The following is a 14,743-nucleotide window of genomic DNA, read 5'->3' as shown; positions in this document are numbered from 1 at the left end:
CTCTCTCGCTAGTATCCCAACGATTCTGGTGGCCAAACATGGCAAGGGATGTGAGGCAATATGTTCAGGGCTGTAAGGACTGTGCCCAATCCAAGAGCCCACGTCATCTACCCGCTGGAAAGCTCCATCCCTTGCCGATTCCGAACCGTCCCTGGTCACACCTAGGAGTGGACTTTATCACTGACCTCCCTTCGTCAGAAGGTAATACCTGTATTCTAGTCATAGTAGATAGATTCTCAAAGTTTGTCAAACTAATCCCTCTGAAAGGTCTTCCCACAGCCTTTGAAACTGCCGACAATATCTTTAATCAAGTCTTCAGGTCATTTGGTATTCCAGAAGATATTGTGTCGGACAGAGGTCCACAGTTCATCTCACGTCTATGGAAAGCCTTCTTCAAGCTCCTAGGTGTGGCCGTCAGCCTCTCTTCTGGATATCATCCCCAAACCAACGGGCAGACAGAGAGGAAGATTCAGGAGGTGGGACGGTTCCTGCGGACCTTCTGCAGTGGTCACCAGAACTCCTGGAGCCAGTATTTGGGCTGGGCAGAATATGCCCAAAATTCACTGCGGCAACCCTCCACCGGACTCACGCCATTCCAGTGCGTCCTGGGCTTCCAACCACCGCTCTTTCCCTGGGATGGCGAACCATCTGATGTCCCCGCAGTGGATCACTGGTTCCGGGAGAGCGAGAGAGTCTGGGACGAGGCTCATCAACATCTGCAGAGGGCAGTCCGTCGAAGCAAGGTAACCGCCGATAGGAGAAGGTCTGAAGAACCCAGATACACACCCGGACAAAAGGTGTGGCTATCCACCCGGGACATACGCATGCGACTGCCCTCTCGCAAGTTAAGTCCCCGATTTGTTGGTCCCTTCACCATCGTGGAACAGGTTAACCCCGTCACCTACAAACTACAATTACCCTCTCACTACCGTATTCACCCTACATTCCACGTATCACTCCTGAAACCCTATCACGATCCTGTTCTTCCCTCCACAGAGCCTGACCACGAAGAGGAACCCCCTCCTCCACTGCTCCTAGAAGAAGGAGCCGTCTACGCAGTGAAGGAGATCTTGCGTTCCCGACGTCGTGGTGGCCAGTTGGAGTACCTGGTGGACTGGGAAGGGTACGGCCCCGAAGAAAGGACATGGGTTCCCAGAGCTGATATTCTCGATCCTAGTCTCATGGTGGAGTTTCATGAGAGCCACCCTGAGTTCCCAGCGCCTAGAGGCAGAGGGAGACCACCACGGCGTCGGAGGTGTCGGCCCTCAGGAGCGGGCCCTGGGGAGGGGGGTACTGTCATGGATTGGTCAGGCTCTCACGACCCCCACTCACGAAGATCACCATCACCTGACTTCTAATGAGCACACAGCTGCATCACATTCACGAGCACCAGATAAAAGCACAGCACTCCAGTCGCTCATTGTCCGGGCTCGTCTCGACGAAAGCGGACAACTGAGCGACCACTCAGCGTAGTCATCCTCAGCTAAAACAAACGATTTACTTACCTGTTCTCTTTGTATTCCTCCTAGTCTTCCTGGTCCTCCCGAATCGTCCTGTCTTCCGGTCCTTCCAAGTCTGTGTCATCCTCTGTCAGCTGTATCTGGTGTGTGCTGTCCATCCTCGTGTATTCCTGTTACCCAGCCACGGAGGAAAAGACCCCAACATCATTCCTGATCCTCCTGGCTATCCTTCATGTGCTCCTTGTTGTCATTTAATAAACACCCTAACGTTTCCTTACCTCTGTCTCCTGTCCGCTTCATAACAGTCTGATTATATCCCGCCCATATGACAGTGGACACACTATACATAGAAACAGTTCTGTCCAAACAGCTTACAAAAGTGGATTTTCATCATAAGAGCCCTTTAATTCAGGCACGTAAGGACCTAGGTTTGTTTTTAATTACTTTCCAGGCCTTGAATCAATGTCTTTTTTTTTAATGAATTTTGATTACATCATATATACACAAACACACTAAATGTTGCCACTTAGTTGGACTAGACATGATGTGCAAGCGTGACACATGCAGCAGGGAAAGGCAGTCTCACCTCCAGGCGAGGGTGTGTCTGTTGGCTGATTTGCTGGTTGACCTGCTGTAGCTCCATCCTCAGCTGCTCGCGGGCCTGTACGGCAGGAGATAAACTGGACCTGCAGGATGAGCAGACAAAGCGCCACTCATTTACTGAAAAGATTTACTCATTTAAACCGAGCCATTTCTTGGAAAGGGTGAGACTGGGGCAACATACCGCTCGCTGAAGTGGCCCTGAGACGTTTGGTGTGCCTGGTAGGAGTCACCGCTCCACCCACTGTGGTTCGCATAAGTGTAATCAGCTTAAAGAAGACGACAAAGAGCGTTCAGAAACATTGACATTATGCTATCCTGTTAGTATTGTGAGGACAAAGCAGGAGGGGTTACCGGTGTGCTTGGCAGAGTTTGGCAAGGGTGGCATTGGACTGTTTGGCGGGAAGCCCAGTTTAGATGTGCGCGAAATGGCTCCGAAACGAGACACGGTCGGCAGAGAGCCAAAGGGAATGATGGGGTCGTCGTCTTTAACTTCTGTCGCTCTGCGTTGAAGCTCCAAGCCGTGCACTCGCAGACTTTTGCCTTTCTCTACATTTTGCTGGGAGAAATGGTACAAGTTAGTTAGAAGATCTCATTTGAATATGCTTATTTATGCTAATCTTTATGAATAATTTTATTTAAATAAATGCAAATTGGACTACTTATTCAAGAACATTATGAAACGGAATATGCAGACTGACATGTCTGGCCAAAAACTGGAAAACTGGCAAATTCTGGTTTCAATTTTTTTTGTAATTAGGACTTCTGAGATGGTTGTTTTCATTTTTGGCCCCATGGTGGGGCTGGACTAACCTCAAATGTCATTGGTTACTTTCCCTTTTTATGAAGTAAGCTGTGCATCTATTACTAGATGATCCGTTGGGCAGATGACTTCATCTTAACAGCAAATGCATGTGACTTTGGCTGCGTTCAAAATCGCCTACTATTACTACATGACCGTTAGAAAAGTATGCTCTATATAGTATAAATGTAAGTAATATGAATGGAATTAGGACGTACTACATCTGCGATTTGTCGTCATCACGAGACCTACCCACGTCGTCAGTTGCATTGCTTCACTCCCGTTTATGAATTATACTGCATTGCATGATGGGATAGAGTAGCATCCACAGAAAGCGTACTTCAGAACCTCACCCAGAAGTAGTACGTTCAACTCAATTCATGTTTATTTATATAGTGCTTTTTACAATGTAGATTGTGTCAAAGCAGCTTAACATAGAAGTTCTAGTTAAGTTCAGTTTTCAGAGTTGAAGGTCATCCAGGTAACTTCTCATTTGTCTCACATATAATTAAGACATACTACTTGGCTCACATACTGTTTCAAGCATACTATATAGTAGGGAAGTATGCGGTTTCTGACATAGCCTTTGCATTTATTTTTTTTTTTTACTTTCAAATAAGCTGCCTGTCTTCATTTAAATACCCCATCACTGGAATATGTTTACTTTATAATTCATTAACTAAATTTAAGATCCAATTTTTTTAAAAGAACAACTCCTGAGTGACTAAGAAAATCAAAATGAAATCAAAATATACAATGTTCACCTTATTAGCCATAACCAGTGTTGGGCAATAACACGTTACCAGTAATAAGTTACCGTAACGGCATTACTTTTGACAGTAACTAATACTGTAGCGTAGGGCTGGGCGATTTGGCAAAAAAAAAATGATCATGATCATTTTTTTTCATATCAGTCGATATCGATAATTATCACGATAAATGTCAAATCTTTATATCTAGAAATTTTTTAAGATTTTCAGCAAGCCAATCCCTTTGTGCAGCTGATTTAACACATTTTGTGAAATGTTTTAGCTGTCTGATAAACATAAAAATAAAAACAAAAGAACAATCATTTAATTAATCATTTTTCAGCATTTATTGTTCAAGTTTTCAACAATCAATGACATTAACCTCCCCTACCCTACCCTAGTTATTGTATATTATTGTTCAACATCAGAAGAAATATAAAAAAGTAAAAGGTGAGTTAATGGTGACAGAATTTTCTGTTTTGAATTAACTGTCCTTTTAATAGTGAGTATGGTGAATTTAGGGTAAAATATCCTCAAACATATTTTATTTAGGGACGCTAAAGATTACTAAAGATAACCCTTTAATCGATAGACCTTATTGATGACCGATTAAGCATGGACATTTAAAGGTTAAGTTATGCTTTGCACTGTGATACGAGTCTACGCATTACATAAGTGTGTGGAGTTTACATTACCTAATGGCGTCACCCTCTTGACATTACATATTGCGGGATGCATAAAACCCTGTTATGCGCAGATCTCGGTTATATCCGCCGGTGTTAACCAATTTAATCTGACAGACGAATATGCCAATGCAGACTCTCATTTGAAAAACCGCGCATCAGGGCGAGACTTGCGGGGAGCATCTCCTTTCACATAACGTGTTTGAGTTCTCTCATCCTTCAAAGCCAGTTAATTCTTCCCAGGTAATCTAAGAATACTATCAGTACTGCGAATAATTTGTCAAGACTGTCCTGGCTCATCCGAGCCGCTTGATTAAATGAACTGAAACAGTGTAAAGAGTTTAATGGATTATTTTGGCGCTAAAGCATATATAGCGGACTTGTTTTGAAGCGCTTCACCTCAGATGTTATTTGTTCTTCTCGTTTATGTGGTAGATAACGGAACAACATAAGTGTCTTAACAGTCTCATCAAGTGTTTATTGAGATTGTGCGGTCTGTTATAGCGTCTTTTCGTTTTTTTTGTCATAAGGCACGGCTTTCGAAAATGATGACATGAGACTCTGCTGGATAGTTGCGCTGATGCTTGTATATGGTCCACGTTTACCAACACTCGTTTCTAGCATCCTCTAGCATAGTTTCCAGCATCTTCATAAGGCTGGTATTGTTTTAAATAATGAAACAGGTGTGTTGCCTGTTTTTGATGGCACGAGTCGTCTGCACAGCTTGCTCTGTCATGTTGCTCTGTTTTGTGTTGCTCCAGACTACTTAAGTTTAGTGATGTTTCTTGTCAACAATGACTGTGACCTTATTTTTGTTTTACTTATTTTTTTCTTACTCCTCCAAGTGCAACTAACACTGCATGGCTGTAAACTTGTACTACCTGCAGGCTGCAAAATGCCTGCGCAGTGTTATGCATAGTGCATGAACATTATCGAACACTTATCAAACTGTCATCATCGTTTTATCGAAAACTTATATTTCGTGTTAATTATCGTTATCGAATTATCGTCCAGCCCTACTGTAACGCATTACTTATTAAATATAGTAACTCAGTTATCGTTACAATATGATGCGTTTGTCCGTTACTTGGTAACTTAATTTATTTTGGCTGCTGCCCATAAGCTTCCTGTTTACAGCGGCGACTCATTGTGGGATTGGTGGATGCCAACCAATCACGGTTAAGAAGACGCGTCGTGTATGAGGTGCCAGACTGGACAAAAGTCAATCGATAGCAGAGACCAAATGCATGCGAGGTACACCAAGTGTGCACAAGAGAGAGACCGGGTGCACGCAAGAGAGGCCAAGTCTGCTCACGAGAGACCAAATGCACGCGAGAGAGAGTGAAAGACTATTAATGTTACTATTATTAATTATTATCACTAATACTACTATGTTTGTTGTTTCTAATAAATAAAGCACACATTTGTTATCTGTTAAACTTGATTAATTTAGTAGACACTGAGACATATTTCTGTAATATTTCAGAACACATTATTTAAATGTATAGTGTTGTATTGCTCAGAAAAATCCTGTGATTTTTTTTATTTTTTATAGTTTTACATATTTTTATAGCTGTTATACAACAGCTCAATTTGCACTGAATATACACAGCTTACTTTCTATAAGTTGTTGACATACCACGTTTAATTTGTGGTTAGTTTGAAAATTGCTCATTGATTTGATTTTTGAGCAGCTGTTATGTTTTTGTTGTATAAAATGCATAAGGTTTATGGTTGTCTATAATAGCAGTTTTTTGCTGCCAAGTTTCACCGAATTAATTCTGAATGATTATTCAGATTACTTTCATTACAACAGTGTATTCTCCATGCAGCACTGAAGTGACGTTTTAAAGGCATTAATGAGAGCATTAAAAATGTTCTTTGGAAAACATTAAAAAATAAGTTTTAACAGTAATGCATTACTTTTTGGTGTAAGTAATCAAAGTAATTGAGTTACTTTGTGAATGAAGCAACTAGTAACAGTAACTGGTTACTTTTTTCAGTAACTAGCACAACACTGGTCATATGGTAAACAATTAATCAGTGCAAGTTAAATCTGCTTAGCCATGCCCTCTACGTCACCGTACTAAAATAAAAGTCTACAGCAATTTCATGCAGGCTTTAAGGATGCAGCAGTAAACCTTCCATACTGATGAAATACTGTACATGGTTAACTTAATACTACAGAATTTGAACTTCTTTGCAATGATTTTTGTTCCTTGTGCAATACCTAAAAAAAAAAATGTCTAAAAATGAGATGTATAAAGTATAATATGTCTTAAAATATCTTGCATCGTAAAATAAATCGTTTTAAAACAAATGGTTTTAAATTGGTATCCAAAAAAGGTATTGTCCTGGAAACAGTGTCAAAGTTTCAGTATTATATTTAATTTTTCAACAATATATTTAGCCCTAGTATGAAATGAACTAACGTCAAGATTACGTTACTCTTTGGTATACACATATAATATATATATACACACAATTTATACAGTTGAAGTCAGAATTATTAGCCCCCCTTTGAATTTTTTTCCAATATTTCCCAAATGATTTCCACAGTATGTCTGATAATATTTTTTCTTCTGGAGAAAGTCTTATTTCGGCTAGAATAAAAGCAGTTTTTTATTTTTAAGAACCATTTTACGGTCAAAATTATTAGCCCCTTTAAGCTAGCTATCTATCTATCTATCTATCTATCTATCTATCTATCTATCTATCTATCTATCTATCTATCTATCTATCTATCTATCTATCTATCTATCTATCTATATATATATATATATATATATATATATATATATAAAATATATACACACACACACTCAAACATATATACACACACATACACCTATGTCCTTGGGTTAGTAAACAAGATGATTAGTACAGACTAGCCAGAATAAACACTGATAACCTTTTGTAATGGAACAGCCACTGAAAACAGCTCAAACGTTTTGTGTGGGAGAAAAACTGCAAAATCCTCTAGCAATGAACACAAATGTAATACTTGTGGTTGTTTGTCAGGGCCAATGCTAAGTTTCTGTAAAGTTCTGTCAACTATAAAAAGGCAAACTTACTGCGTCCATGGAGTGCATGCCCTCTTTGGACTTCATGTCTTTGCTGCCGATGTAAGAACCGATGGTGTCACATAACCATGGTGAATATGAGGCAGTGTAGTCCGGTTCCCGGAAGTGTCCAAATCCGTGCGTGTTCTCAATGTACTGTAAACCATGTGGACATGGTGACTTATTATGGAAGACAACTAAATCAATCTTTTTTTTTTGTAAGAAAACAAGACTTAGAAATGTGAAAATAAATATCGTCAAGACGTTTCACTGTAAAAAATATTTAGAAAATGAAAATAGCGAATATATAATAATAACAATAATAATAACAGAAAAACTAAAAAACTTAAATACTATACAAAATGTTTTTAAATTTTCCTATGTAATTTCCATTAATTAAAAAAAATATATATATATACACAAAAAATAAATTATGTTATATAATTTAATATATTTTAAAAATATATATAGAAAAATTTGTATCAAGTTTTAATCAATACAAATAATATTATGAATATTTTCATTAAGTTTAATACTGAAAACACTATTATTATAGTCATATCCTTCTATAAACACAGTATTAAACTATTTTGTATTAATAATTCAATAAAAAGCATACTAAAGAAAAAAAAAATGTATGTATAGGTGTGGTGTATATACACTACCTGACAAAAGTCTTAATATCTTTACTTTTAGTTGATCATTTGGTATCAGAAATGGGTTATATGAAAGGCAAAAGCCTCTAGATTACGCTTATTTTACTAAAATAAGATAAGATCATGCCTTGATTTTTAATGATTTAATTAGGACAGTAAGGTCTGACTTTGCTTAGACAAAATTCTTGTCACTTAACAGAAATAATGTAGAGTAGAGAATATAAAGTCATGGTGCAGGGGAAAAAATAAATATTGTGTATGACTCATGAACTTGGAGGACTGCATCCATACATCTTTGCAATGACTTAAATAACTTATTAATAAAGTCATCTGGAACGACAAAGAAAGTGTTCTTGCAGGACTTCCAGAGTTCATCAAGATTCTTAGGATTCATATTCAATGCCTCCTCCATCTTACTCCAGACATGCTCAATAATGTTCATTTCTGGTGACTGGGCTGGCCAATTCTGGAGCACCATGACCTTCTTCACTTTCAGGAACTTTGATGTGGAGGCTGAAGCATGAGGAGGAGACTATCCTGTTGAAGAATTTGCCCTCTTCTGGAGTTTGTTATGTAATGAGCAGCACAAATGTCTTGATACCTCAGGCTGTTGATGTTGCCATCCAATCTGAAGATCTCTTGCATGCCCCCATACCGAATGTAACCCCATACCATGATTTTTCCTTCACCAAACTTGACTGATTTCTCTGAGAATTTTCCAATAGGTCTGCAGTATTTGTGATGATTAGGATTCAGTTTAACTGATAATTCATCAAAAGAATCTACCTTCTGCCACTTCTACAAATGATCAACTAGAAGTCAAGTTATTATTTGTTGCTCTTACAACTGGGATTGACGACAAGACTTTTGTCAGGTAGCGTATATGGTTTACATTAGCTGGTAGCCATAATTCATTAAATTAAATTATTATTCTAATGATTAGCGTGCTTTATTCTGCTTTTGTCTTACGTCTCTCTGTGCCCTCATATCTTGAGGGTAGCCCGGGTCATAGGAGTGTGAAGAGCCGAAAGGCGGTGGAGAAACAACCTTCCTCTCCTCCAGCTGGGCCATGATCTCTTTTCTGCGCCGGTGCAGGTAGTCCAGTGAGTGCTGAGCTCGAGGATAGGCATTCTGGGAACACAGATTTTCATTATTTAAGCTGTAAATCAGAGACTGCTGCAATGCTGACCATCAGCACTACATTTTCAACCGCTGCTGCCCATGTCTCTCAAGGTGTTCCCCAGGGTTCTGTTCCGGGGACCGTAATGTTTATCTTTTACTAGCTCCCACTAGAAAAATCCCTTCACAACACTGCAACAGTATACAACAGTATTTGAGATTGCAGAGAGGTGCAACATAAAATATGAAAAAGCTGAAATACAACCCCAAATCAGAAAAAGTTAGGACACCATGGAAAACGCTAATAAAAAAAGAAAAGTAGTGATTTCCAAATTCACTTTTTTTATGGCAGACAATATGAACAACAATAACGTCAACAATATGATGGTCAACTTCATTTCATTTGTAAATATACATCCTTTCCTGTCATTCATACCTGCAACACATTCCAAACAAAGTTGGCACAGGAACAATTTAGGGCTAGTAATCAGGTAAATTCGTTAAATAATGATGCAATTTGAAACAGATGTTGTCAACAGGTGATTGTAATTATAATCTGGTACTAAAGAAGCATCCAAAAAAGGTCTAGTTCTACTAGGTCTACTGGATTACCAGTTTGCAAACAAGTACATGGGAAAATTATTGAAATGTTTAAAAACAATGTTCCTCAATGAAAGTTAGGAAGACATTTGGAGATTTTATCTTCAGTGCATAACATTATTAAAAGATTCAAGGAATCTGGAGGAATTTTAGTGCGTAAAGCACAAGAACGTAATCTTAAGCTGAACAAATGTGATCTCCGATCCCTCAGGTGGCTCTGCTTTAAGAATCATCATTCATCTATAAGTGATATCACCACATGGGCTCAGGACTACTTTGGCAAACCTTTGTCAAGTACCACAATACGTAGTTACTTCCACAAATGCCAGTCAAAACTGTACTGTGCAAAAAGGAAGCCCTATGTTAACAGTGTCCAAAAGCGGCGGTTGATTTGGGGTTGTATGAAAAGCAGTGGTTCTTACCCTGTGATAATTCCTGATCTGGCTGGGGTGGTTATAGGAGTCAGTGGTGTATCTCTCCTGAGCAGATTCGGGTAGATATGAGGTGCTGGTGTTTTGGGGTTGTAAGGGGGGAGGGATGTCTGGACTCCTTCGGACTAGCTCTTCACGTGGGGCGAATGTTTGGGGATGAGCGTAGGGTGAGTGGCATCGGTTGTCATGGCGTGAAGGGTATCCGTAATGAGCGCTAGGGTTGGTGTATTGGTGCTTCGAGACGTATGAGTTGGGATAAGAGTCCGGATATGGCGACATTCCTGGATCCGGTGCAGGATGACGGGGATAGCGATGATGGTGGGGGTAAGGATTACCAGCTGAAAAGAGGAAAACAGAATGCTTAGTTTTAGAAGTGTAAAATTCAAAGTGTCAAAGTCAGAGTATATACAGGAATCATGTCTCGTGTATCATTTTAAGACTCTTTCCATACTTTAAGACCTTATAACCACTTTAGGTTTCTCCTGGAAACACTGGCGAGATTTTAACTTTCAGCGTAAATACTAAATATTAATTTAAGGAACTAATCCATAACTAAAAACTATTATTTATAAACTGAATAAAAATCTATTAAATCTAGCTAATTCAGCAGGTTAGCGCTTCTAGAGCTGCAGAAATAATGGTGCTGCCTTGGTTACTGCAGTAAACAAAGCAGCATGATGTCAAATCTAGCAGGACTTCATTGATTTCAAAACTACACAGCATCCGGATATTCGCAGATTTTATTCAGGCAAAATTTAGCATACAACAATACAATGCTTAATCTAAAAAGATATAAAAAGTAATACCTTGCAAAATAGCATTTAAGACTTTATACTTTTTAAGGGCTTTAAAATTTTCTACATTGATTTATCAACTTTAATTACTTTAAGACCCTGAGGACACCCTGAAAGTGGAATTAGGCTAAATGGGAAACCTGAGGAAATGTCCACTTGTGAGGGCCAAATTTGTTAAATATTAGTCTGCAATTACATTAAAAGGGACAAAAATTTCCTCACACCCAAGTGGTTCTAAACTTTCATGAAGTTCTCTCTTACGACACAAAACACTATGAAATTCAATTCATCAAAATATCTTCTATTTTTAGATTCTTACATTTTTTGGTGAACTACCTTTATAATATTATTATTACCATTTACCACACTAACCAGTGTATAATAAACAATAAAATCACATTACTTTATACTTTTTGCAATGAATATATTCATTTAAATCTATATACTTAAACAATTTTACATTGATGACAATTACTACACAATATATTGAGTGTGTTTTTGTTCTTGTGACATAGGAGCTAAATAAATGACAAAACCAGGCTGAAAGTCCCTATATTAATGAATTGATTCATTGACTTAAAGGGCACCTACGGTAAAAAAAATCTACTTTTCAAGCTGTTTGGACACATATGTGCATGTATGGTGTATAGACCGTCATATTGGGGTGATATATGCACACCCAGTGCTTTTTTTTTAATTTAACAACATAAAAAACGGTAGACCAATTGGAGCTGTTTTCAAACCGACCGCAACTTTACGTAGGAGAATTCAAAAATGCGTGGCGCGACAATTCAGGACACTTCATGTTTCTGCCGCGCCACAGAGAGTGTCTGGTGTGCCGTGTCGTGGCTTCGAGCGGCGCATCCGGTGCCTCAGTCAAAGTTAATTCAGTGTGCGTGGTTATTAGTTTCTGTGTACAAGCTCGGCACTTGAAACTAGCACACAGTTGGCTATAAAACTATACAAAGACACAAATGATTTTGTACTCTCTGCTTGGTCTGTGTCCGAGTCGTACATGTACGACTGAATGTGGCTCCTCTCAGTCTGCCTGTCAGAATCGGTTGCAAACACAGAGCGGGTGAGCTCATGTCCCCGCCCTCTTGTTACGTTGGGCAGGAAGCCGAAACTAATTTACATGTGAAGCAACACACCCCTAAATCAGCGAACTGTGGACACATCCCCAACATGACACTTTTTAACACATTATAATAAAAATATCTCAATTGTGTTTTAAACTGAACCTAAACTGGCACACTCAGAAGAACCATAATATTATTATTAAATCATAAAAAAGAGGTAAACTATGTTCCCTTTAATTCAAGTGATTTGTTCAAAATGGCTGATTTATTTGGAAATGAAGCAAGGGACTGTCGTTACAAATATTTTATTGAAAAATAGATTCCAAAAAAAACAAAACAAAAACCCCCCCCGATAAATTCTGGAACAAAACATATTTCTTGCACCAGCATAGTTTGGAAGAAAATTTATGGTGAAACAGAGCAAAAACATAAACATTATATGTAAAATGTTTTCTAATACTTTGTTGTTGTTGTTGTTGGACTGATGTATAAAATCAATTCTTTTTCAATCATGCTAATAAAACAGGAGAATCTGCATCTTCATCCAGTAATAAACATTTGCGAACAAGACATGCATCCTGCTTCCACATTATTAGAACAATGTTACTATTATAGCTTATTTTATTAAACGATATTAAAAAGCAGATATTATGTCATATGTTATGAGTCCTAGCTTCCTTTCTTTTGGTCTCAATTAAAATATAAAAGTGAAATTACATTATTTAGTTTTCCCATTTCTTTTGTTTTCCATATTCAGATTTTATATTATTATTTGAATTAGATAGTCTTGTTGGCTGTAGATAACAGTTTTTGTGTACCTGTGGCATACTGGGAGGATTCGTATGAGGCAGATGGTGGCGGTGGTGCTCTTGTTTCAGAGTAATACAGGTCAGGCTGGTGTGACGAATACATCTGAGGAACTCTAGGCACTGCAGACAAGTGCTTCTGTCCCACTGCGCCGTCGCCTGCTATCCTGGACTGGGCATTCATGAGCATTGATGGTTTCGGTATGGATTCCAATCTATGAATCGAAGGAGATAGAGTGCAATCAGGTTATGTTCTTGTTTTTAAATAATAAAATTTATTTCAGTTCCTGTATTAGTATTTCTTGACCATTTATTAATTTATATGGTGACCAGCTCTTTAAAAAGGAAGATCAGTTAAAACAAGGATTTTTTTAATGAATATGAATAATAAAAAGTCTATAAAACTATTCAAGCACTTTATCATGATGACTAGAAATAGATCAATTCACATTTGACTAAACACTTCTAATAATTATAAGACAAAAAACAACTAATAAATTGGTTGGATTAAGAACTTAAATTTGATTAAAGTCCATACAAACAAAAATAGAACAAATAAAAAAAAGTCAAAAATGTATTAAAATTAATAATTTTATTAAATTAAAAAATAAAAAAAATTGTTAAATAGCAATGTAAAATAATTATAAAAATGTAACATTTATTTAAAATTATTTAATAACTATGATTAAATTAGATTAGATTTAATTATTCAATTTTCAATCTAATAATTATAAAATAATACATAATTTTATAATAACAAAATTCAAATAAATATATTTTGATTTAAGTTAATACAAATAAGAATAAAATAATTTAAAAATCTATTAAAATCTAAAAATAATTATTAAAATAACTGTAAATAATTATACATAAATATATAGATTACATGAAATAATTATACATAAATTAATATTTTTTTATTATTTATTAATTGTTTAAACGAAATGAATTAAAAATATTTTTTTTATTTTTAACTTATTTCAGCTCATGTATCTGTATTTTAATGACCATTTACATTTATTAATTTATTTGGAGAGCTGCTCTTTAAAAAGATTTTTTCAGATGGATTTTTTAGAATTTGAATAATAAAAATAATGTTATATTATTACATTAATATAATATTTATTTTATATTATCTTTACACATAAAAAGTCAATAAAGCATTATCAAGAATGAATTAACACTAGAAATAGATTAATTCAAATTTGATTAAAATCATAAAACAATTATAAAACAATAAAATAAAAAATTATTAATAAATTGGTTAAATTATGAAGTTAAATTTGATTAAAGTTAATACAAGAATAAAACAAATAAAAAGCAAAATAATATGTTAATCAAATAGCAGTAAAAACTAATAAATCAATAAATCAATTGATTTTTAAAATTATTTAATAGTTAAACTTAAATAAAAATATTTATTGCCAATCAAAAAGCCACTTTAATAATTTGATTTTATATTTAATTATAATTTTATAATTTAATTAAAATGATATATTTTTCAATTTTATTATAATTTTTATAATATTAACAAAATTCAAATAAACATCAATTTTAATTAAAGTTAATAAAATAAAAAACAAGTAAAAAATCTATTAAAATATACAAATATTACATTAACTGTAAATAATTATACATAAATATATAGATTATATAAAAAAAGTATGCATCAATTAATAACTTTTTATTATTTATTATTGATTAAATTAAATGAATAACATTTATTTCAAAACTTATTTCAGCCCCTGTATCCGTATTTTAATGACCAATTAGATTTATTAATTTATATGGAGAGCAGCTCTTTAAAAAGTTGAATAAGTGTTTAAGTTGCATTTTTTAAATGAATTTGAATAAAAAAAAAAATCTATAAAATGTATAACAAAATAATGTTAAACAAAAAGC

At 35.9% G+C, this 14,743-nt stretch overlaps 1 protein-coding gene across 2 annotated transcripts in view; it reads right to left on the bottom strand.

Moving 5' to 3' along the window:
* Positions 1–14,743, bottom strand: part of rc3h1a (ring finger and CCCH-type domains 1a) — a 54,974-nt gene that overhangs the window by 11,427 nt on the left and 28,804 nt on the right. For both annotated transcript variants that reach the window (XM_056447318.1, XM_056447319.1), the window contains exons 11-17: positions 12,854–13,056; positions 10,154–10,500; positions 8,982–9,143; positions 7,369–7,512; positions 2,415–2,619; positions 2,245–2,329; positions 2,047–2,146 (exon numbers count right to left, since the gene is read on the bottom strand). In XM_056447318.1, coding sequence (XP_056303293.1) covers positions 2,047–2,146; positions 2,245–2,329; positions 2,415–2,619; positions 7,369–7,512; positions 8,982–9,143; positions 10,154–10,500; positions 12,854–13,056 — 1,246 coding nt within the window. The remainder of the gene's footprint in view (positions 1–2,046; positions 2,147–2,244; positions 2,330–2,414; positions 2,620–7,368; positions 7,513–8,981; positions 9,144–10,153; positions 10,501–12,853; positions 13,057–14,743) is intronic.

Source organism: Danio aesculapii, chromosome 22, assembly GCF_903798145.1.
Source record: "Danio aesculapii chromosome 22, fDanAes4.1, whole genome shotgun sequence".
Lineage (NCBI taxonomy): Eukaryota > Metazoa > Chordata > Actinopteri > Cypriniformes > Danionidae > Danio > Danio aesculapii.
This window is presented reverse-complemented; position numbering and strand designations above follow the sequence as displayed.